The following is a 24,499-nucleotide window of genomic DNA, read 5'->3' as shown; positions in this document are numbered from 1 at the left end:
GTTAGACGTTTAATGAACAGATATATGTACAATTTGCCAAATACTGCTGTATCTGTAATATTTGCAAGATGTTTTAAATTTAATAAGCACCTTGGGAAGTTCAGTGTCATAACCAGGAAAGTTATTCATAGGAGCAGTTCTACGCCTTCACTTCCTAGTAATCCACACAATCCTCAGCCGACTGCGAGCCAACTGTCCCCAGTTCTCTGGAATGACTTCTGCCTGGACGATTAAGTTCCTACTTGCTAACTTCAATTACATTTTGGGGTATTTATTTGACCACTTGGTGGTATAGTATAATGAAGAAAGGCCGGACTCGAGCCAAACTGCTAAGTTCAAATCTCAGCCCTGTCACTTTCCAGCTCTGCAACATTGGACAAATTGCCTCTCTCTCCTCTGTAAAGTGTCTTCATTCATATTGTGTGAACAGTACTTAGTTCAAAATGTCAATGTGAGAATTAAATTGGCTCCCAACAAAGCATCATGTAAATATTAGTTACTATTTGGTACCTGGGATAACTCCTTTCTTGAAAATCACTTGAGGCCTGTCTCCTAGGTCTCATTCTACCTTTGACGGCGCCTGTTTCATCTTCCTGTTCTAGGCTTACCCCTCTCTAACTTATCTTTTACACCGTGGCCAGAATGACCCTTTGGAACTATAAACCTGATGCCATCTCCTGCCCTGATGTAGTGCAGCCTAAGCTCCGCGGCACGGCAGACGAGCCCCTTTGTGGCAGTGGCCGGTCTAGCTCTGCTTCCTTGTCTCCACTGCCTCCACTCGCCCTACCAGGTACACTGACCCAAACCAATTAGGACCCCAAATGTGCCTTATTCTGTTACCTCCCGACTCTGTATAAGCCACTGTCTAGAATACCCCCCTCTCCTTTTCTCACCACGCTCCTTCCCCACGTGAACTAGTTCTTCTCAACGTGCTCCCAGTAGGCCGCACACGACTTACACACTCTATTCCAGATGCTGTGTGGTGGCCGACACATTTCACCCAGACACCTCCCCTTCCCACCACCTCCAGTATGGAAGTAGGGGCCGTACTGGGGCCGTCTTGTTCTCTTTCTACCATCGTAATCTTAAACCATTTTCTTATTCCTTTGTTTGTCACTCCGTGTTTTTTAATCAACCCACTGAGTTTAGGTAGAAATGTATCTAGAAGGTTATAGGTACATAAATAAACTAGATAAAAAAACTTCACACTGAAGGGAACATTCTAGAAGTATTTATTTCACTGTTGACCACTTGGTTACAGCGTGTGGCTCTCAACGATGAGCGGCCACTCCCCACTCCTACAGAAGCACCAAATGCTACGGTGCCACCACTGAGCTTTCAGCCTTTCAAGGGCTTTTGTTACCGATGTCATTCCCTAGGGACAACCCTTTCGGGACTTAAAAGCACTTAATCTCTATAAAAAGTAGCTTCATATTCCATGCACAAAATGCCAATTGGCAGGTTTAGGTCCAAAATGGAAAGAAAAAAAGTATTCTAGTTCTGTAAATTATCAGGAATAAAATAAGCATTTCCCTTTGCCTTGTTCTAAGGAAACAGAATTTCTCTTCTCTATCAGGAATCAGGACAGTAGCTCTGACGACCCCACAGAGTTATAAAATTGCTCACTGGTTAAAGTTCTTCTCAAAGATGTTAAGGAGTAAGAAGCTGGCTCATTTCCCTATACAACTTAAAGAAGTATTTGCAGTACTTGTAGGAGTTATAGGCTGTACGGCAGGCCCTTGTGACAATATTTAAAGGGCCCATTTTTCCCATTTAAAAAATTCACCTCAGAAGGTGAAAGAAAACCCCCGCATCCCTGAGCAAAGAGGGGGAATCACAGGTGTTTTCACTTGTCAACAGAAGCCGCCATGAACGGGCTGCCTGGCTCTGACCATTCTCGGAGGAATTAGGTAACCCGAAGCAGGTGTGAGGCGCCCTCCGAGACCTTCTCAGGTAAATGGACTCAGTAGTTGAGGAGTAACTCTGCAAAACCTGAAGCGTAAATAACTACGCAGCTGAACAGTCTCCATTCTGAAATTAGAGACTGTCCAGAGAGGATGCTTATGGGACACGAAACTACTGGGCACAGAAGAATTTTTAAAATGTCAGCAAACTGTGGCAAGAGGAAAAGAGAGTGGGGAAAACTCCAGTGGAGAAAGTGAGAAAGGGGCAGGACAAAGCCGTAGTTATGAGCTGGGACTTTCTTCTCGCTAAGTTGGGGGCCTCTGGCTATATGTATACTATCCTCACTCTTATATTAATATAAACCAGATGCTGAAAAATAAAATTAAAAATGTGTTAAACTAATTTAAGTCTTTTAAGGAACAAATGACAGAAAACATTTTAGCTGCTTAATCAAGGAGTGCTACAATAAAATTTCAAGGCATCTTAATATAATTCGTTTAACCCTAAAGCAAATGTGCAATAAGCAAAATATAAAAGGGAAATGACAAAGGTTAACTTCCTACAGGGGCCAACAGAAAAAACCTTTGCAGAACAGCAATTAACCTTCACATACTGGAGTCTTATTTAAAAGGCCATCGAAAACTCAGATCACTGAAAATCACAAATGTCACCAACAAAAGGAATGTTGCTTAGACAGTCACAAACTTCGAAAAGGGCTGCCTTCTCTGAAGGAATTTCAGGCTGTTGCTAGACAGGTTGGTTGCGTTAAGTCTCACTGATGGCTCCATTAGAGAATGAGAATGCCCCAGTCAGTGCTGTTTTAAAAATGTAAAACACTGGGAGGGGTAAAAAATAAAACAAAATAAAACAATCTACTGTTCCCTAACATATATGGCTTAGCACCCAGAGAAAGTCTCTGCCCCCAAGAGAGACTTTCTACACAGGGTTAAGCTTCATTAGAGGTGTAACCTTTCATTTTCAGGATTTGTCTTTTCTTGCAAGGTCCTTAAGAGGCAGAAGTTCCACTTGGATTCTAACATCTCTGTGAGCTCAGCTTCCTGAAAACACACACCTGTCGGGTTCTAGGTTATCCCTTGCCAGTGACGGGATCCACTACTTCACAGCCACCAGAATCGCACATACACTATTAACATGATGAAAAACACAGCTACTGCTGCAAGTTTGGCGTAAGTGGACCGCATGTTCAAGTACTTTGCATCCTGGCGGTATTTCTTGGACAGACTAGACAAGTTGTTAGCCTTTGAATCCAATGCTGTCAAAGAGGAAGAAAGGAAAACATTAGTCCATGAAAGTATTTTATCAAATGTATTAAGACATAAAAATAACCAAAATGAGTGGCATGATACCAAACCACCACGAAGCTTAAATTATTATTTTTATTTTACGGGTAAGGTTGCATGTACTGGTTAACTCATGATCCTAAAGCACTGAGAAATCTACAGTGCATTTTAAAATTATCAGACCAAATTATGTTCAAATTCCTGAGGCTGCATAGTGAAATGGTTAGAGGAGCAGGCTCTGGCCTCCGACTCTGGTTCAAATTTCAGATGTACCAGCCATGTGACATTGGTCAACTCAGCCTCTCTAACCTAGTTTCACTATCCATGTAACAGGGACAACAGAAACTATGTCACAGGATTATAGGTACATGAGAATGCCTGTACAGTGAGCACAGTGCCTGCACCTGGTGAATATCTGATCAATGTCAGCTGCCATTAAGCATCTCCATAATCTCTCAGTGGTCTAAATCATACTCTCTCATATTTTGAAAAACAATAATCCATGTAAAATAAGACTCTGATAACCAGAGAATTTAATGAACCAGACACTGAGTATTAAGCTACATCTCAATGGTGACTGCTGCCAAATTTCTAAGATTCTCCACACAGTAGAGACTATGACAGTAAAGCTACCAGCAATTATATTTCAACAGACATAGGAAAGTTGTTTTGTAATTAAAATACAATAAAAGGTGCTAGAAAACCACCAATATTTAGTAAATTAAGCTTTTACAATATTTTTCAATATTTCTTTTCCCTACAAGGACATTTGTAATGTTGTTACCTTCTTATAATTTATTAACCAAGCACTTAGAGAAATAGCCAGATAGACACAAGCTAGACTGGACTAAAAGATAAGGCATATTTTAATAATAAAAACAAACTCTCAGTCTGACATAAATGAATTCTGATCAAACTTCTTACTTCTTTACATTTTGAAAACCTGTTTTGCAATCTGAATGTTTGTTCTGCCTTGGAGAATGTTCTTGGACTATCTGGAGTTGCCTAAGAGACTGGTTTTGATTGAGAAATGTGGCATTACTTAATAACACAGGCATGACACTACTTCTAAACTATCAACTCATCCTGTGAATAGGAAAAAAACTTAGTCATGTAAAAAAAAAAAGAAGTTACAGGATGAGAAATAACCATGACAATGCTGAAAGGGATCTTTCTTGCCAGTCTATTAGTGTGCACAACCCACTGGACAGAGGTTTTTAACTACTGTGTTTATTGCTATATCCCCAGTAACCGGGACAGGGTCTGGAGTATAGTCAGTGTTCAATAAATAAATACTTGCTAAATGAATCTAAATCTGCTGAGAATAACTGGGCAGAGGAACAAGTATTAGGTCATAGGAAATAAGTAACAGTTAAGAGACTTCCTTTGCACTGGAGCATTTAGAAGCACGTGATATCATTAACACAAAGCCTGGAGAAGCCATTCAGCAAATGTGTGAAGGCACCTCGTGAAGTGCTAGAAGATACAATGATGGGCACAACGTGTCTTTTTAATCCCTGCATCTGTGGACTTTGCAGCCCAGCAAGGTGACACCTTCGAATGAAAAAACAAACCCCATGGCTTAAGAGAAACAGATATGCTTAGGCAGTAAAAAAGGTCATAGCTTGATCTTTATAAAAGAAACAGTATGAACTATTCTTGGGTCTTTAATGCAAAGTAGATTAGCTGAACAACTTCAAAAATTAGAGAAGGCACAAAAGATGGATTCTTATTATGAAGAAGCTTAAAGAGAAAGAAAACACTTGAGGCAGGCTCAGCTTTCCACTGTCCTTCACATAGGCTCTGTTCAGAAATGCTGCTCCTTCCTCGTAAGATACTGCCCTTGACTCCTTCCTGATGGGTCAGGTTTCAAGAAATCTTTCCTGCCCATTTCACATTTATCTTCTCCCTTCTATATCTTTAGAGCTCTCGTTGTCTGTATGTCTATTTAAAACCATCACACACTGAAAACGGACAACTCCGTGGGCCAGCACGAAAGCAGTGTGGCTTTTGGTAAGATACTCAGCTTTTCTGAGTCTCTGCTTCTTTACCTGTAAAACTGGTCTGATACCACTCACTTCACCTGGGATTACTCTATAAAGAATAAATAAAATATATGTAGTCCTCCTACCATATTGCCTAGCACAGTGTTCCATTGATGTTTGTTTCTTTACACCATCTACAAATTTCTCTGTGGCAACGTTTCTGACTTTCCCAATCAAATGAAGTTACTTCAGAGCATAAATGTACTTTCAGCTTTGTAGACCAGCAAAGCACTAGGAGAGAATTCTTTACATTTTTGATAAATATATATATTTTGAACTAAAAAAAATTTCTGTGCGGGTCGACTTTATCCCAGGTAGAAACTTAAGTCTGTTATGATAAAAATATACAAAGACTCACTGAAAATTTGATTTTTAAAGAGTGTGAGGCTATATGCTGGGCCATCTGCTTACTACTAATATAAAGGTTAAAATTTGCAATATATAATAAAAGATTTTATTCATACATATGTTGCAAGGTTAAATTCAAGAAATATTCATTAGGACTTCTACTTGTGATCATTACTATGAGAGACATAAAAGAAGTATATGAAATACACATAAAACATAAGCACTACCTTTAAAGAGTACATGCCCATTTAGGTAACATTTAAACAAGTAACATTTAAACATTAAATATAAATATATATTTATTATTAATAAATATCTAAATATATTAAATATAAACATTTATTAATATTAAATATATATATTTCAGGTAAATAAGTACATACACATTATATACACAAACACCCCTCTAATGTGCTAAAAGAAACCGTATGTAGCTAAGCGCTTTAAAAAGTTGAACGTGGGCTGTAAGTCAGAAAAGGCTCCTTCACAAAGGTAGTTCTCACTTAGATTTAAAGAACCGGTGCAGGATGACCTGAGTCAGAACATTTGCCAACTAGGGAGGAGGAGAGGAGTTTGTAATCTCCTTACCTCCCACTATAGGGAACACAGCACTTTGCACATTACAAGTACTCCATAAGAATGACGTAATGAATGAAAAGTAAGTTGAGACCACACTAGATCTTATCTTGCAGCCAGAGGTCTTCAAGTTTTTCAGCAATTTTTTCAGGATTTTATAACATTTGATCTGGCAGCAGTAAAGTCTCCCCAAGTGGCTACTCAGGAAACCACAGCAATTGACAATTTCCTCTCATTCTTCTTTTCATTTCCCTTAACTTATGTGTTTCTGCAAATACTTACTTTTTTAAATCTTGGAAACAGTAATTGCTTCTGATATGGAATGAGACCCTTACACTGTGCCAACTCAACAAATCTAATCATGCTAGGAAAAAACATCATATTGGAAGCTTTATAATGTAATCTATTTGCGAGAACTGTGCTGGAGAGAATCTGACAGCATATGGAATGAGAACCGCCCCTTCATAAGACCCGTATTGCCTTTAGCTGCTACCTGAAAGTGCTTCTCCTCGCTGTAACACTTCTTCGATATTGGCCACCATGAGCCTCTGCACATCTTGCAACTCAGTGTTGATGGAGCCGAGGTTTCTCCGAGCACGGCTGTCAGTGTAGAGCTTCTTAGTTTTCTGAATGTAGGTCTCTAGAATGATGAAGAAAAATGACATTAACGACTTCTCTCATGTCCATCGAAGTATTGAGGTAGGGAACAGGGACCTCTGAGTGTAGTCTGGGACTGCAGCTATCCACGGTTAACCAAGCTACTGAGTATGAAAATGTGAGTTCTGACTTCTTCGCTTGTAAAATGTAAACATATAATGAGATTACCATTCAGGAAAACGTGTCCTTTGCACACCTTCGAATTAGAAATATCTGCTCTCAGGATCCTAGAGAAACTAAAACTCACTATAGTATGCCTTTCCTGAAGGCAGAACATTTCAAACTATTCTGAGGACCCTTAGGGTTTCATTGGTTAACTAGACACATTCTCTAAAAAGATTCTGGCAACAATCTAACATTTCTACAGCCTAACATGGCAAAAGAATCACTCTATGATTAAAAAGTTGAAAAAACTCGACTTAAAGTATTTTCTTTAACATACATTCCCAATTTCACTCTGTTCGTAAACTTCAGGTAAAGCAAACGTGTTAGGGAGTTTCCCAAATAACCACTATAAAGCTGCAGTTTCATTCGTGTTTAGGCCATGTCTATATTTCTCAGAACTATAAGAAGAATGACTTATTATTAAAGATATATTCTCAACACTTGGCAAAAATCTTAAGCTATGTGTGCTGGATACCTTTCATTCGCCTTTCAATCTCCTCTCCACCCTTCTGCACCCTGCTTTTGCCTTGGGAAGCTGACCTACCAGGACTCCATCAATGGACTCCTTACCCCATAGCTTCCAGTCAGGTTCAGCAAAGGGGGAGCCCCAACAGTAGGAAAGAAGAGCAAACAGTGACATCAGGGTATTTACTCCTCTAGCTCCTCCCTGAGAAGTATCCTTGGGCAGGCAGTGTCCCTCCATCAAGTTACAGCTCAAGTTGGCCTTCTCTATAAATTTCCTCCTTCCCCAGTCTGGAAACTGCTCTTTTCTCTCATTCCATCAGGCCTAGGGATGGTAACAATTACTGTTGTTACAGGGCCCAGTACCTTGCAGTTCATCATAACCCGTTCATATCTTTGTAGATAGTCCTTTGACCTAATATGAGTGTACCAACTATTTCCTGTGTGACCTTGACAACAGCAGTCTTATTTTTTCTTGGGTTTACTGGGCTGCTACTGTCTACAAAAGTAAAATTTGAAAAACCAGGCATTAAAAAAATTACTGCTTGGAGAGTTTGGAGTTACAAAACATTGGAATATCTTGCTAAATTTATTTATTTCTAAAAAGCAAGATGACCTTATTATCTAGAAAATTCAGAGATAGTAAAAACCAAAATTTTTAAAATTATTATTTTAAAATTTATCTTTATTGTTGAAAGTATTACAAATGTCCCCCTTTTCCCCCTATTAATCCCCCTCACCCTGGACCCCCGCCCAGGTCTTCACCCCACCATTGTCTGTGTCCATGGGTCATGCATATATGCATATAAATTCTTAAGTGAATCTCCCCACCCACCCACCCCCACCTTCCCTCTGAGATTCATCTGTTCCATGGATCTATTTTGTTCATCGGTTTATTTTGTTCATTAGATTCCACATATGAGTAAGATCATGTGACACTTATCTTTCTCTGATTGGCTTATTTTGCTTAGCATTACTCTCCAGGTCCCACCACGCTGTCTCAATGGGTTAGGAATCCTTCGTTTTTACAGTTGAATAGTATTCCATTGTGTAAATGTCCAAGAAGATGCTTGATATGATTTCCATCTTCCTGAACTGATACAGACTTATTTTGTGTTCTCACACGTGGTCTATCTTTGAGAAAGCCCACGTGCACTTGAGGACAATGCCTAACTGCAGCTTTGGAGTGGAATGTTCTGTAAATGTCAATTAAATGCATCTGATCTAGTGTGCCATTTGCAGTCACTGTTTCCTTGTCGATTTTTTGTCTGGGAGATCTATCCAGTAGTCAGTGGGGTGTTAAAATCCCCTACTGTGACTGTATTGCTGTCAGTCTCTCCTTTAAAGTCCTCCCGAAGTTGTTTTTCCCCAGCCTGTGTGAGTCTTTGTTCTGAGGTGGGTCTCTTGTAGACAGCACATATTTGGGTCTTGTTTTCTTATCCATTCAGCTACCCTATAACTTTTGATTGAGACATTTAACCCATTTATATTTAAGGTTATTCCAATTTCTTTAACTAAAAATGTCAGTGGTGTAGTCTGACCATACTTGTTTTCATTTCCTCTACTTGCTGAACTTGGGACATTTCCTTTAATCTCTTGCTACTTTAACAAGTCTGAGCAGTGATGAGTCTATGATTCTTACACAAATATCACCACTCATCTCACTACTTCCTCGTGTAGTAAATGTTATCCCCCAATGCCATCTATCCTCTAGGACTTTTCTTTAAAATTAGAGAATCTTATTTTTCTAAAAGAAACAAAACACCATTCTTTCTGATTTCCAAATTCTGACCTCCATAAAATGAGCCTTACTGTGAGTGTATGTGTCTGTGGGTTTGGGAACAGAACTCAACTGTTATATAGCAATTGAGTAGATCATTAGGCACAGTTCTTGACCTTAATGAGGAATCAAACCAAATAACCGAAAAGGGGAAAGGGCAACAAGTTCTATGGGAAAATGATTAAAAGACTAGAGAAAATTACTTATAAGAAGGAAGCCCCATTCATTTACAAGGACAAAAGGAGGTGGAATACAAGAGGCAGAATCTGAAACTTCAGTAAGTGAACATCAGTACAATTCTGTGGAGACTGTATCAGCGTCACAAATAGCTTTTCCACATTCTTTGCTCCCTTGATAAAGAGATGAGGGGCAAAACTTACCAAACTCAATAAAGCAATAGGGTCTAGACACAGTGGGCACCTTCTTTCCATACTGCTCATCGAACTCGGAGTGCAAATCTTCCAGGTAGGCAAAAGCCAACTTCTTAGGGAAGGTAGCTTCACACAAAACCAAGTAACACACCCCTTGCTCAATAATGTAGCTGGAGAGACAAAAAGCAAGAAAAGCGTTGTTTGTAGAGTAACAATACCTCCAACAATTTGAAGCAGACTCTCAGCAAACTTTTAAAAAATAGCCTAACCTAAGCCCTTGGAGGCTACTAAATCAGAAAGCCAATTTCAAACCATAAATCTCTGGAATCGGAAAGCAAATATCTTTTTATTATTAGAAGTATATTCCAAAAGGAGTACTTAGGCATGTTTATCATAACTGTCTATTCACTAGATAATTCTTCAACTAAAATATCCTAACACCTAAGGCTTTTTCTTGAAAACTTGGAGTTGTGACTCCATCCATCCACCCTTTGATTATGTATGGTAAACTAATATACACAGTTTTAAACTCCTTCCAGCTGTAAGAAAAACAGTGAAACTGAAAAATGTCACAGATACTTAAAAGTTGGAATTTAATGCCACAACATTACTGGATACAGAAAATAACGACCTCAGGACTAATAATATTCCCTTATATCTGGGGTAGGTGAACTCTGTATGAAACTCTGTAAACTGGAAACTGAACAATAACAGAACTGACTTCCTCTGTGAGAGTGAGCTTTCCAGCATTCTGGAAGGGGCTATATGATTGAGACAGGCTAGTAACGCAGGACAAGCGAAATAGGTAAACTGAGACAGGTAAGTTACACAAGCGGTTTACAGCCATCTAGTTAATCGCACAATCCTATCTTCCCTAACCAAGGCTACTTAAGAGTAAATGGTTTGCACTTCTCCTCCCCAACCAGAGGGTAAACAGCTTAAATCACCCTACTTAGGGAGACAGAGAGGAGAAATCCAATTAATGCCATCTGTCCTTAGCACACCCCAGGACTGATGAAGTTAAGAGAATAAATCTCACTTTGGCACATTAGCATAAAACTGACGAATATTCTATTGAGATCCTCCCCTAAACTCTCAGCCTTAAAACATTCAAAACGGAAGTCCCAGGGCACGTTCTCTCTCCTAGGAGCACACCTTCCCCTTCCCCTTTCCCATCTTCCTCCCCCACAGGGACACATCTCCAAAACTCTAAGGGACCCCATTAGGCTTGCAACGGGGGAGCAATGGGCAGTAGCAGCTCTTCAATGCGAACCCCCTGACCCTGTCCCCAAGGCCCCCTTTCCCTGACTTTTTAGTGAGCCAAAGCAGCCCAGCCTAGGCTCATTTCCCCATCTAGTCCCTCTCCTGTTGCTTCTTCTACCCTAGGCCCTTCCTTGTTTCACTGTCCCCAGCTTTAATAAAGTCCTCTGAAAATCACCTGGATTTGTGTTGTGAAATCTTTCCAGCACGAAGTCACGAACCCACACATCACTGGCTGGCCCTAGGCAGACCCACTCAGGGCCAGGTCCCCTTCCTGGTAACATGAGTACATGTCTGAGATATTCTTGCAGTGGCTTTTCAAATGCCTGTTTAGCATCGTACTCTTTATTTCAGCAAAAACTACATTCAGAAGACCAATGTGTAAAAAAATAAAATAAATTCTTTAAGTAGGTGTCTAAGGGCCCAAATCATTACTCACAACCCCCTTGTTTTTGGTGTAGGTTTTTTTTTTCCTTTTAAGTTAAATACAGAAGGTTGTTCCCAGGTCTATATTACTTTGGTATCTGAGTTCCTAAAATAGCAAGTTTATTCAGCTAATCCTTTTTCCCCCCTCTTATCTTCTTGTCCTCTCTTTTCTTTAATCCTTCCTGTTTTATCACCTTCAAACTTGAAGTGTGTTAAATATTTAATACCAATTTATCTGTAGATAATTTGAAATCCAACGAAGTGCCTTTGATCCCTCTCTGAGCCACATGCATTATCTATAACCACTGACTGAGATGCTCCTAAAGTATCTTTTATCATTCTCTTTTCTCCTAAGTAGTAACACTGACTATTCTCCATGTGCCAGGCAAGACATTAAGAGATGTGCATGGATTCCCTTCAGGTATGATCATAACTGTGATCACTTTCCCTACTTCGTAGAGGAAACTGAGGCCTACAGAAGTGCATGGGAGTTGTTCAAGGTTATGCTGCTAGTAAATGTTTGAGCAGGGTACTCGCCTGAGTGTGTCTGGCTCTATGAAGCTCCTAAAGCAAAAGCTATCTATTACTGCACGACAGGTACAGCAGTCCCTAGACACAGGACAGCAGGTTACACTACTGTGTGCAAGCTGATAGACAAACCAAGATTTCAGTTTTGTAGAACTGGAGCGAGGGAGTTGCTTCCATGAAGAGACTATACTTTTACTGTTGTCTTTAATTTTAAAAAATTGTTACCATTCTCATTAGGTGTTACTTACCTTTACTGTGTTTCATACTTAAATGATAAAAAAGAAATCAGGATTATACTCACTGAAAACTCATGGTGTCAGCTTCCAAGGTACATCTGGTAGGGGACTGTTCATTCAACTTTCGAAAGAGCTGCTTAGCCTGACTCTGGTATTTTTGAAGGTCCCGGAAAGCCTGAAAGGAGACACCTTCCTTTAAGGACCTTCCACACACACACTAAATACTCTAGGAATTGGCGAGAGGCATCAGATTATGAGGACCCTATGGGAATAAGGTCCTTCATTTATAGATTAGTAAGATTCATTTTAACAGACAAACAGGCCCAGTTTTAGAGCAAAAAGGAAGGTTAGACTCCTAGTTTTCAAGAAAATCAGTTAGTTATTTGCTAAGAAGGAAAGAGCAGTGTCATCAAATGGAGGAAATTCATACCTCACTAACCTACTAGATTCAGAAGGAAAAGGAATCCCTGACACACAAGAAGCAAATACACATTATTTATTCGCCACATACAGGGGGAGGGGCCTTTTGCCATGGGACAGGAAGGAATTATTTTGGTTTGAATGACAGAATACAGTCTTTCCTTGAGAGATGTTTAATAAATACATGTTTAAACAGGAAAGTGTTTACACAAGGTTTGCCCCAGGTCTGGATCTGAGCTCTAGTACTGAGAAAGTACAAAGTGAAATCTTAAAATTCTACATAGTAAACTGCTGAGTTAAAAGTAAAAACAAGGAAGCAATAAAAAATTGTTTAAGTGGCAGATAAGCAATGTACAAGTAAGCATAGCTATATTTAAAATGGTGAATTGAAAATCAAAATCAAAACCACAGTGAGGTACCAGCTCACGCCTGTCAGAATGGCTAAGATAAAAAAGACAAGCAATAACAAGTGTTGGCAAGAGTATGGAGAAAAGGGAGCCCTCGTTCACTATTGGTGGGAATGTAAATTGGTGCAGCCACTATGAAAACAGTACTGAGGGGCCTCAAAGAGTTAAAAATAGAACTACCATATGATCTAGCAATTCCACTTCTGGGTAGTTAGTCAAAGAAAATGAAAACAGGAATTTGAAAAGATAAATGCACCCCTAATACTCACTGCAGCATTATTTACAACAGCCATGATATGGAAACAACCTGAGTCCATCAGTGGAGGCAGGATAAAGAAGACAATGGAGTACTACTCAGCCACTAAGAAAATGCAACAAAGAATTATCCACCCTAAAATGTCAACAGTGCCAAAGTTAAGAAACCCTGATAAAAAATTCCATTGTGCACGGCCAGAATGGCTCAGTTGGTTGAGTGTCATCCGGTGCACTGAAGGGTTGCTGGTTCAGTTCCTGGTCAAGGCACATACCTGGGTTACGGTTCAATCCCCAGTCAGGGCATGCAGGGAAGGCAACCAATGGATGTTTCTCTCTCATATCAATGTTTCTCTCTCGCCGATGTTTCTCTTTCTCCCTCTCTCTAAGCATGTCCTCTGGTGAGAATTAAAAAAAGAAAAAAAATTCCATTGTGCTACTTAAAAGCTGTGGGACTTTACTCAAGAGACCTGTCCTCTCTAAGCTTCAGAGCTTCCGTATCTATAAATGGGGATAACAGTACCTATTGATATGAAAACTGAATGGTATCATGCACTTAATGGGCTTAGCACAGTACACGGTATGTACTAAGCATTCTCTAAACCTCCTGTATACTACTGTAATAGTAAAAATTAGTCTACAATTGATATTTTTGCAGATAATAAGTTTAAGACTTTATCACTCAAAGTCAACATTTCTAAAGGAAATCACTATGGGATTACAATCACAAAAAACATTTTTGTGTCAAGTTTCTTTCCTTGTCAACAAAGAAACCCATCTTGGTAGATGTCTACTTTGGAATTAAGTTAAGAAACACACAATAATATGTCAATTTTTCAAAAAAGTATCAAGGTAGAGAATAAAGGCCTACTAATATTAAGTTGACTTCAAATCCATTTTGTATTCTTTGCCCACACTGAAACTTAATGCAACAGTTGGAAAACTGACCAGATTTCCTCCACTTTGGGAAATCTATTTCTGAGTCAAATGACATATACTTTAACGGGTATTTCCCCATATCATCCTGCTTGTCCAATCATGCTCCATTTTAAACTTTTACTTCTTTTGCAGAGTGGTCCTAGAAAATATTAAATTGGGAAAGAGAAAAATATTTCACAATTTAAAATGGAGGGCATGCTCCATTTTTTCACATTTTATAATAATGTTTAAACTTTGTTTTGTTGAATGAATAGAAAACACTTGTCTTGGCATGACCTGCAACTTTAAAGTCTGTATCACTATTCTTCTAAAAGTGAAAGTAAACATATTTCTATATCAAACCCACAAAGGCATATAACCAAAGAGAAGCCTTCCTTATTTCTAGACAATACTGTCAATTTAGATGTCATTTCTTCTGGGAAGTTTCCTGATCTCCCCAAATCAACTTAGATACAGTACCTTTTCCATGTTCCACCACAGAAACTTCTTCCTCTTCCAAAGCAGTTACACTACATTTTAACTGTTTGTTAGTTGTCTGGCTTTTCCACTAAATTCTATGCTCCATAAAAATAGGGACTAGGGACTATGTCCCCTGATCCCCTGTATTAGCACCATGCTTGGCACATTTGATGTGCTTAATAAGTGTGTTTTTCCCCCCCATGAATATATGAATGAAAATTCCAAGGAAAGATATGTGCAAAATAATATTTTCTACAACTCATCTTATTTTTAGGCCTTGAGGGTTTTTTTCCTAAAAAGACTTAGGTTATATGAGAAAGTAATATAAAATCAATTACTTTTAAATACGATATAAAAAGTTCATTCTCAGCCTCCCTTCTTCAGGGACCTCCCAACCTTGCTCCAGAGACTCGTTTCACACCAGAAATTTCCCCTGTGAGTCTATGGCACAAAGGAGCTCTCTTTCAAGATGTGTGGGGCTGTTGTGTCTTAACCAACCCAATACATTTCTGAGCACCTACTAGCATAAAGCTGCTGTTGTAAAAGCTATGCTAAACACAATTTGACTAAGATCTGTCGCTTGCCTGCTAGGAAACTCTATTAAAAGGCAAAGAAAAATAGTTAAGATGAAGGTATAAAGCCCAACAGGAATATAACACAGGGGTTATAATTCCAACTGTAAGATTTATTGTAGGAATTGGGCATAACCTTGAAAGAAGGTACTGTACTGAACTTCAAACAGGTGCCTATATGTGGCAATACTACCTCACCCACTTTGAAAAGATATCAGCAAGCTAGGTCAAGGATCAGGTGCTAGAGCTGAAGGATACAGGAGCTGATTTAACCCAGGGCCTGCCAGTCAACCTTCCTGGCAGCAAAAATTTAGAAATCCTGAATTTTAACAAAGTCCGTAACAAGTTACAGAACCGTGGGTGTTCACCATCAGCCGAACCTGATCCATTCTCCAGAGCGTTTTGTTCGTTCAAGAGAAACATGTAACACAAAAATCTACCTGCGCCTCCAGGACAGATTTCTTCTAACAGGTAGTCTCTCCAAAGTCAGCAGATAAAAGAGCAGTTGAGAGAGGACGGGAGTGTCTGGGAAATGGCCAGGGTCTCCCGAGTCCTAAGTAGGAATCGGGCGCTGAGAACACAGCGCTCGGGCAGGGGCTGGGGGTCGCGGGGACACGGTCACTCACCTGTTCGTCCTCCTGTATCGAGGCGGCCAGCGGGAGCCCGTCCGCCACTCGGGCGATCATCGTGAGTAACAACATCTTCACGGGTTACGGGGACCCAAGACCGGGCCGCAGGGCTGCTGGCGTCTCTCGATTTCCGCCGCCGCTCCAACAGTTAGGTCTCTACCTTAGTTCCCGGAGATCCAGCTGCTGGCGTCTCCGCTTCCTGCTGAGGTGGCCGGAAACAAGCCCCAGAGCTTCCACTACCGGTCCCCAGAATCGGCTTCCCACCGAGAAGCACAACTCCCGGAACATTAGTTCCGCCTTCTCTCCTTCCACCTTCAGGGACTTCCAAGGCCCCACTCGCTGTTCTGGGTTTCGAGCTCCCAATAAGCCCCGCGGGCGTGGCACACAAACTGAAACAGAATTTTCTAGTTCCTGAAGCTGGAAGTTTGGGGAGAGGGCTGGGAAGGAAGGTGGGCGTTAATGGGTACTTAGGTGGAGGGTGTGTAACATCAGACAAAGTCAGGCTACATATTTTCACATTTAATTTTTCTATTTTCTATATTATGTATTCTATACATGGTATTTTATATGTTCATATATTTCTGGGAGAGATTTTGGTCTTTTTTTTTTTTTTTTTTTTTTTTTTTGGCTTCTTTATGCTGTACCACCAGCTCCTTGAACAGGAATAACAGCCCTGTGGCCCTTATCTATCCCCAGACCAAACACTGTCGCTTAGGAGGGAAAGTCTGTAAATAAGTAGTGGCTCCTGTTCGAATTTCACTATTGCTTTAAGCGTTTCTCAGCAGGAGGTGATGATGCTCTTAGCAGACAAAAACAGACAGGCACTACAGCTGGACTGAGAGCAAGCTATATGCACAACTACTGCGGAACCTGTTATTAAAAAATTGAACCGCTTCCTTACAAATTAGTAAATAAACAGCTGTTGCCTTAAAAACCCCTCTACAGCCCCCACCTTCGGCTCTGCCTCCGCAGGTCACCCAGGTGAGGTTCTGATTGGTCAGTGTTTGTGCCAGTCAGCTGTAAAAGCTCCGCCCCCAGGCGGCCATTGGCTTACCTGCAGAGCGGCCCGCCTTCACGTTGGCGCGCGTCCCGGGGTCGCGCCCCGAGTCCGCCGCGCGCTGCAGCTGAGTCCCCGCGGAGAAGCGGCGCCTCGCGTGGACCGGTGAGGCGGCCTGTGCCGGTGGCGATTCTGACCTGTCATCCCTGACTAAGCCTTCCCACAGCGCGAGCTCCGCGCAGGCAGGTGTTTGTCGCGTTCGTTCTCGAGCTCGCTCGCTGACCTTCCCTGCGCCTGTGCGCGTGGGCCGTCGGGGCGACGACGTGAAACGTGTAGATCTGGGGAGGAAGGCGGGTTAAAGCACCGAGCGCGTATTGTAAGTAACGTGAAAGCCCCTGGTTAAAGGAATGGCCCCCTTAGATAGCCTGCTTCAAAGATCGAGCCCGCCTTCTAGAAGCCACCTCGCGAGCCTGCGCCTTCACGGTGTGTGTGTCTCCCGCGGTGTCGGGAAGGCCAGGCCCGCCTTGGCGTTTGGGACCCCGGGCGTGGGGAGGGGGGTATTGAGAAGGAGAGTTGGGGTGGTTTTGATAGCATCTAAATATGTTGCTGAAGTTTCAAATAATTTCTTAACAGGTTTCTTTCTTCCCCTACGAGCCCCTATTCTTTTAAGAGCAGAAAAAGTAGTCATTTGTGATTCCCCAGAGCCTAGTATCTTGTACCCGGGACTTAGCAAATGCTCAATTAATGTTTATTGAATAAAATGACTGAATGAATGGCATGGTCATGGATTGAGAGAATTCGTCATTGGTTGCATACAGCACAATTCACAGTGGTACTGTACTAAGTAAAGACATATCCATAACCATTTCCTTCGTGATTGGAGGAATCCACATAGTTTAAATGGCCGTATTACCCAAAGCAGTATACAGGTTTAATGCAACTCCCATCAAAATACCAATGTCTTTTTTTAAAGAAATAAAAAAAATCATCAGATTTGTATGGGACCACAAAAGACCCGGGATAGCCAAAGCAATCCTGAGAAAGAAAGAATGAAGCCGGAGGTATCACACTCCCTGACTTCTAATTATACTACAGAGCTACCATAATCAAAACAGCGTGGTATTGGCAGAAAAACAGACACATAGACCAATGGAACAGAATTGAGAGCCCAGATATAAAACCACATGTATATGGGCAGATAATTTTTGAGAAATAAGCCAGAAACACACAATGGAGTAAAGAAAGCCAATAAATGGTGCTGGGAAAACTGGAAAGCCACATGCAAAAGAAGGAAACTAGACTACAGTTTGTCCCTATGTACAAAAATTAATTAAAAGTGGATCTAAGACTTAAATATAAGATATGGAAAAAGTTACATAGAAGAAAACATGGGTACTAATCTTACGGACCTTAGTCATGAAGAACATTTTATGAACTTGACCCCAACGGCAAGAGAAGTAAAGGCAAAAATAAATGAGTGGGACTATATCAAGTTAAAAAGCTTCTGTACAGCAAAAGAAACCAACAAAACAAAGAGTCAGCCAACCGAGTGGGAGATGATATTTGCAAACAATAGCTCAGACAAAGGTTTAATATCCCAAATACATAAAGATCTCATAAAACTCAATACCAAACAACCCCATTAGAAAATGGGGACCCAAACAGACACCTCTCCCAAAAAGACATACAAATGGCCAACAGATACATGAAAAGATGTTTAACCTCACTAGCAATTAGGAAAATGCAAATCAAAACTACAATGAGGAAGCACCTCACACCTGTTAGAATGGCTATTATCACCAAGACAAGTAATAACAAGTGTTGGAAAGGTTGTAGAGAAAAGGGAACCCTCATTCACTGCTGGTAGGAATGCAAACTGGTGTAGCCACTGTGGAAAACAATATGGAGTTTCCTGAAAAAATTAAAAATGGAACTGCTGTTTGACTCAGCGATCCCACTTCTGGGAACATATCCTAAGAATCCCAAAACACTAATCAGAAAGAACATATGCACCCCTATGTTTCATAGCAGTGTTATTTGCAATAGCTAAGAGCTGGAAACAGCCCAGAGCCCATTAGGAAATGAGTGGATAAAAAAGCTGTGCTACATTTACACCGTGGGATACTATGTGGATATAAAAAAGAAGGATCTCTTACCCTTTGAGACAGCATGGATGGACCTGGAGATTATTATGCTAAACTAAATAGGCCAGTCAGAGAAAGACAAATATCACATGATCTCACTTATATGTGGAATCTAAAAAAAACTCCAGTGGCATGGATGCATAGAACAGATTGACAGATGAGGGGTGTGTGGGGGGGATGGGAAGAGATTAACCAAAGAACATACATGCATATATTCATATCCCGTAGACATAGGCAGTAGTGTGATGAAGGCCTGGGGTGGGGCAGGGGCTGGGTCGATGGGGGCAAAGAGGGTAAAATGGGGGACATTTGTAATACTGTCAACAATAAAAAAAAAAATATGTCCACTCACATGCATGTACATGAATGTCTGTAGCAGCATTATTCATAATAGTAAAAAATGCAGACAATCCAAATGTCAAAAAATTGATGAATGAATAAAGAAAGGTGGTCTTTTCATACAATGCGATATCTTTTCAGCAGTAAAAATGAATGGAACATTGGTATGTGCTACAAAGTAAATGAGCCTTGAAAACATTATGCTAAGTGAAAAAAGCAAGACACAAAAGACTACATATCATATGATTCTATTTCTATGAAATAGAATAAGCAATGAGCTTATTGCCGGAGGCTGGGAGGAGGGAGAGCAGATGATGGGGATGGAAATAGTGCCTTTGATGGCTATGGGGTTTCTTTTGGGGGCGATAAAAATGTTCTGAAATTAGGTAGCTCTGATGTTCCACAATTCTGGGAATATACTAAAAAACTGATGAAAGAAATCAAAGAAGAACTAAATACACAGAGATTCCATGATCATGGATAGGAAGACTCGATATTTTCAGGATGCCATTTCTTCCCAACCTGATCTGTAGATTCAATGCATCCCAATCAAAATACCAGCAAGTTATTTTGTGGACATCAACAAACTGATTCTAAAGTTTATATGCAGAGGCAAAAGACCCCAAATAGCCAACACAGTGTTGAAGGAGAGGAACAAAGAGGACAGACAGTGTGAGTTTGGTGGAAGACAGACAAATAGATCAGAGGAATGGAATACAGAGCCCATAAATAGACCAACAAAATATTGTCAACTGATTGTTGACAAAGGAGCAAAGGCAAATTCATAGGGAAAGGATAGTCTTTCCAACAAATGGTGCAGGAATAACTGGACATCTACATGCAAAACAATGACTCTAAATATAGACCTTACACCTTTCACAAAAATTAACTCAAAATGGAATCAAAATGGATTAAAGACCTAAATGTACTTGCAAAACTATAAAACTCCTAAAAGAAAATCTAGATGGCCTTCACTTTGGTGATTTTTTTAGATAGAACACAGATATAAGCCATGAAAGAAAGAATTGAGCACTAGCCAGTTTGGCTCAATGGTTAGAGTATCAGCCCACAAACTGAAGTGCCCAGGGTTCGATTCTGGCCAAGGGCATGTACCTTGGTTGCAGGCTCAATCTCTGGGCCTGCAGGATGTCTCTCTCTGAAAAGCATATATTTTCCTCAGCACTTCTTAGCTTTTGGGTTTGCAGTAATTTCACCGAACTATTTATCAGCCTCAACTAAGATTGCAGATTCCCTTTAAATTAAGGAACCCCATTCCTCTTCCTTTTAATTTGTATATTAGATAAAATCTACAACTCTTCTGTGGGCAAAACCAAAGTCTGAGTCTGCTAGGACAGCAGCTTCAGCTAAGTAATAGGATTAGAGGCCTGGTTGTGGAGAATTAGATGGTAAAGAATGAACAGAAGTCAGGAAGTGTAGACATCAAATGAACACAATGTATTTAAGCAAACTGCTTATGAGGGGAAGTGAGAGAGATGATGGTTAGTGGGGGAAGGACTTTATTTTGGGGGTGAGGAGACTTGAGCATGTTTATTGGCTGGGGATGGAGCTAAGGGAGAAAGGAAGGCCAAAGATACAAAGATAAGAAAAGGTAATTAAGAATTTCTTAGTAAAGATGAAAGTGGTAGGGTAAATTGCCCAAGTAAGATAGGTTGGCGGTGGGGTGGGGAGGAAGAGCGGTGAAGACAGATTAATTTAGAAGATTTAGAAGAAAGATTGGTGCGGTCCCTGATAGTGCCATTTTCTGGAGGCAGTTGGAATCATGATGGGAGGGACCACTTACAGATAAAGAAATAGAAAAGAGGTAGAATTAAAGACAGGATGCGCTGAGTGAGTGAGAGAGGTAAGTCTCTAAAGACTCCTAGGTTTGGAGCTTGGGCAGTTGGGTAGATGGTAGTGTTGGTTTTGTTTGTTTAAAAAACAAAACAGGACTGAACAGCAGATTTGGAAGGAAAATGAGTTAAGGATTTGAGTTTAGCTTTGTTCATAATGAGTCAGTCGGCAATAGTGACTATGGCCTGCGAACCTCGGGACCCACAGTATCCACCTCCCTGGAAGGCCTGTGCTGTATGGAACTGCACCAGAGGCCTTCTGCCCTGCTGGAGACTCACTAGCCTCTGTCCTTAGAGGACACTGGGTATTTAAGAAAAACATTTCAGAACGAACATTTAGTGGATTTATTTGACCTATTAACTTCTTTAACCATGAAAACATTCCCTTGACTTGATGGTGGATGCCAAGCTATATATACTTTACTCTGAGTTCTTCATGAAAAATGGAATCGGAAGGTCTCAACTGAAAGGAAAATTGAGTTTGTTTAGGAGAAAGATTTTTACAATAACGGGAAAATTGAAAGGAAAAGTAGATTTTAAAAGAGGGAAATAGGAGGCCAGCGAACAATCTGGAGAAGTGGTGATTCGGGGAGAGGACCGTATGAGAGGGTGACTGGTTTTGGGGGAGGAAAACAGAAACCGGGAAGACACGGGGCGAGGGAGTGAGAAAGGGAGAAGCGTTTTGAGGCTGGGCAACGAGGAAGGTGACAATGGAGCGGATAGAAGGGGAAAAAAGGCCTGGGACGGGAAGGTGTCCAGGTGGAGGTATTGGTTGGGGCCGCTGAGGAGGTGGTGGAGGGTGCGGCGGCGGCGGGTGTTTGTGGGAGCGGGGCAGGGCGGCCTGGGCGGAGCAGGTGGCGGCGAGGCCTGGCCCTTCCCGGTCTCGGCCACACAGTGGCAGCCGCAGTGGGCGCTCACCCACACCCGGGGGTGCGCGCTCCAGTGCGCCGCGGCCAAGCGGGGGCCGTGACTAGGACTGGGGTGGCCAGGCCCGGGAAATCCATGGACAGGACCGACAGCGGGTCCTGCCGCCGCGCGTCCCGCCGTGCGCACCGCGCGCGTTACCGGTCCGGGGGCGCGGCGCGACCCCTGCAGCCCTCTCGGCGGTCTCCCGGCCCCGCAGGGCGGCACCCGGAGGCGGCCCGGAGCTGGGCAGCGGCAGCCGCGGAGGAAGAGGCAGCCGCGGTGGCCGGCCCCTGGATGAGGTGAGAGCACCGCGGGGCCGGAGCACCGTCCGCGGGGCTGGAGACTGGAGCGCTTGGGGGAGGGGTCTCGAGAGGCGACCTTTACTTGGGGAAGGTTGGAGGGCACGGGGGTGGTGGGAGGCGATGGGGATGGGGGCGGGGGCGAAGGGGGGAGAGACGGTGGGGAGTTGCCTGGAAAGAAAGGTGTGGAGCTGGATTTTATTGGGCTAAAGCTTGGGAAACCATCTCTATCCCAAGATCCTTGCGTAATGTGTTGGCACCCGCTTTGCTGGTGGAGATGAGGTTGAAGGCCTTGTCTGTTGGTCAAAGGAGAGATGAGCACATGATGCCGAAGGCCATGCCAGGGTGGAAGCATTAGCGATAGTAAAAGGAGATAAAGGATTGGGACGTGTGCGTGGGTGGGCAGTTGAAAGCGCGCTCTGCCTTCTTTTACACCCCCTTTTAAAAAAATCTATTAGATAACAGACAGCAGGGTGGGGGTGCTGATGGTTCATTTTTCCTAGGCTGCCTTTCTTCCCCTGCAGAGCTGGAGCCCTGCCTGCTGGCTGGATGAGGCCGGGCAGGATAAGTGCCATATAAGCCTAGTCCCTCCCGTGGCTCTGGCTTGGAAGACCAGACAAATTAGGCCCAAATTTTCTTGATGTAACAGCAGCAGGATGAAAATTTGTCATACACACGATTTTTATTTTTTTTTTAAAGAAGAGACAGATTGTGCTGCTGCTTTTTTTTTTTTTTTTTTGAAATAAGCATCTCCTTGTCAGCATCTTTAGCTGATTCTTTTGGGGAGCCTAGTACTCACAAATCCAACTAAAAGGCAACGGGGTGGTAGTGGGGGGAGGGTGTCAGTCTCTAAGCACCATTGACTAACTGGGACCTGAAAAAGTTCATTTCTCTAGGCTTCAGTTTCCTATGCATAAAATCAGGAATTGGATCCCTTGAGTATTAATTGCAGGAGTAAATATGAATGGGCCTGTATTCTGTGTTCAGGACTCTGCTTTATCTGTGAACTAGGAAACGTAGTTTATTCACAGACACTTAGTTGTATTTATTCATCACACTATCCACTGTTGGAGAAAACTGAGTCAGATGTTTAGTTAACACAGCTTAAAGGAATCACACTTCTATTAAGAAACTGATAATGAATTACTGCTTTTAAGAAGGAATGAAACAAGAAGTATTTATTATTTGATTTTTTTATAAAGTAGAATTTTAGCCCAAACAGAATTACTTTAAAAAACAACATGTGTGTATCTGTGGGGTATTGACTATTTTTCACAGACTATTTTTTAAAAGTCTGAAACAAAAAAAAAATTTAGTCTGATATATATATTTATAATTTAAAGTTTTACTGAGTATATTCACTGGGGTAAACTCTTCTAATCAGAAGAAACCAAAATTTAAATACAGCATGACTGTCATAAAGGAATGGTTTTTCTTACTGTCATTGGTAACACAAAGTTTGTAGGGTTAGAATTCAGTTCTTTGAATTGTGGTTTTATTGTTAAAATACATAGCACACTTTCACTATTTCCTTAATAGTTATTCCTCCATCAGACCTCAACATTAATCTCAGTTGATGTAATGCTGAACCTTGAAATGCTTTTAAACATTTCAGGAATTCTCAAATGAAATTCTCAGTGGTCAGGAACTTCGCCAAGGTTGGTCCTTCTCTGACCCTCATTTAAAAACCAGTTCTCCAGAAATGTGCAACATACTTTAAAAAACATATTTGCTTTAGCTATAGTATTAGAGGTTTATGCGTTTTAGAGGCTTGTCCCTTGGGAAAGGGTGTTTTTGGAATCCAATTTTCTAATTTTCAATCAACTAAAAAATGTAAGAAAGCTTTGCATACTATCCAGATTTGATTTAATTCAGTGTTATTTATTGAGCAATGATGGTGGAGGCCCAAGTTATTTTGAGATTTATGTTGTTGTGGGTACTAATAGTTCATTTTCCTTCATTGCTGAGTATTTCATTGTACGACCGTGTCACAATTTATTTATTAATTACCAGCCATTGGTGTTTCCAGTTTTTTTGTTGTTTTGACTATTACAAATAAAGTTGCTGTGAACATTTATGTACAAGTCTTTGTGTGTCCCATATGCTTTCATTTATCTTGGGTAAATTTCTAGGTGTAGAATAGAAAGTGTATGTTTAACTTTTTAAAAAATTGCCATTGTTTTGGAAGGCAGGGGCGGGGTGAAAGGAGGCAATGAGGAAAAATGG

At 41.3% G+C, this 24,499-nt stretch overlaps 1 protein-coding gene across 1 annotated transcript; it reads right to left on the bottom strand.

Moving 5' to 3' along the window:
- Window positions 1-1,216: 1,216 nt before the first annotated feature.
- Window positions 1,217-16,026, bottom strand: SEC22B (SEC22 homolog B, vesicle trafficking protein). The gene is made up of 5 exons (XM_016223419.2): window positions 15,736-16,026; window positions 12,126-12,235; window positions 9,620-9,780; window positions 6,669-6,815; window positions 1,217-3,178 (listed from the first exon to the last, which is right to left on the bottom strand). The coding sequence occupies exons 1-5, from the start codon at window positions 15,808-15,810 to the stop codon at window positions 3,024-3,026; spliced, it is 648 nt and encodes a 215-aa protein (XP_016078905.1). The 5' UTR covers window positions 15,811-16,026; the 3' UTR covers window positions 1,217-3,023.
- Between the last annotated feature and the right edge of the window lie 8,473 nt (window positions 16,027-24,499).

This window comes from Miniopterus natalensis, chromosome 19, assembly GCF_054644295.1.
Source record: "Miniopterus natalensis isolate mMinNat1 chromosome 19, mMinNat1.hap1, whole genome shotgun sequence".
In the NCBI taxonomy this organism is placed as follows: domain Eukaryota; kingdom Metazoa; phylum Chordata; class Mammalia; order Chiroptera; family Miniopteridae; genus Miniopterus; species Miniopterus natalensis.
This window is presented reverse-complemented; position numbering and strand designations above follow the sequence as displayed.

Bases quoted from the DNA above. Each gene is read 5' to 3' on its own strand.
- SEC22B (XM_016223419.2), bottom strand. From the start codon at position 15,810: ATGTTGTTACTCACGATGATCGCCCGAGTGGCGGACGGGCTCCCGCTG. The intron at 9,781-12,125 runs GTGAGTATAATC...TTGTCTCTCCAG, and splicing joins GCTGACACCATGAGTTTTCA to CTACATTATTGAGCAAGGGG. The intron at 3,179-6,668 runs GTAGCAGCTAAA...CCTCTTTGACAG, and splicing joins GCGAGGAGAAGCACTTTCAG to CATTGGATTCAAAGGCTAAC.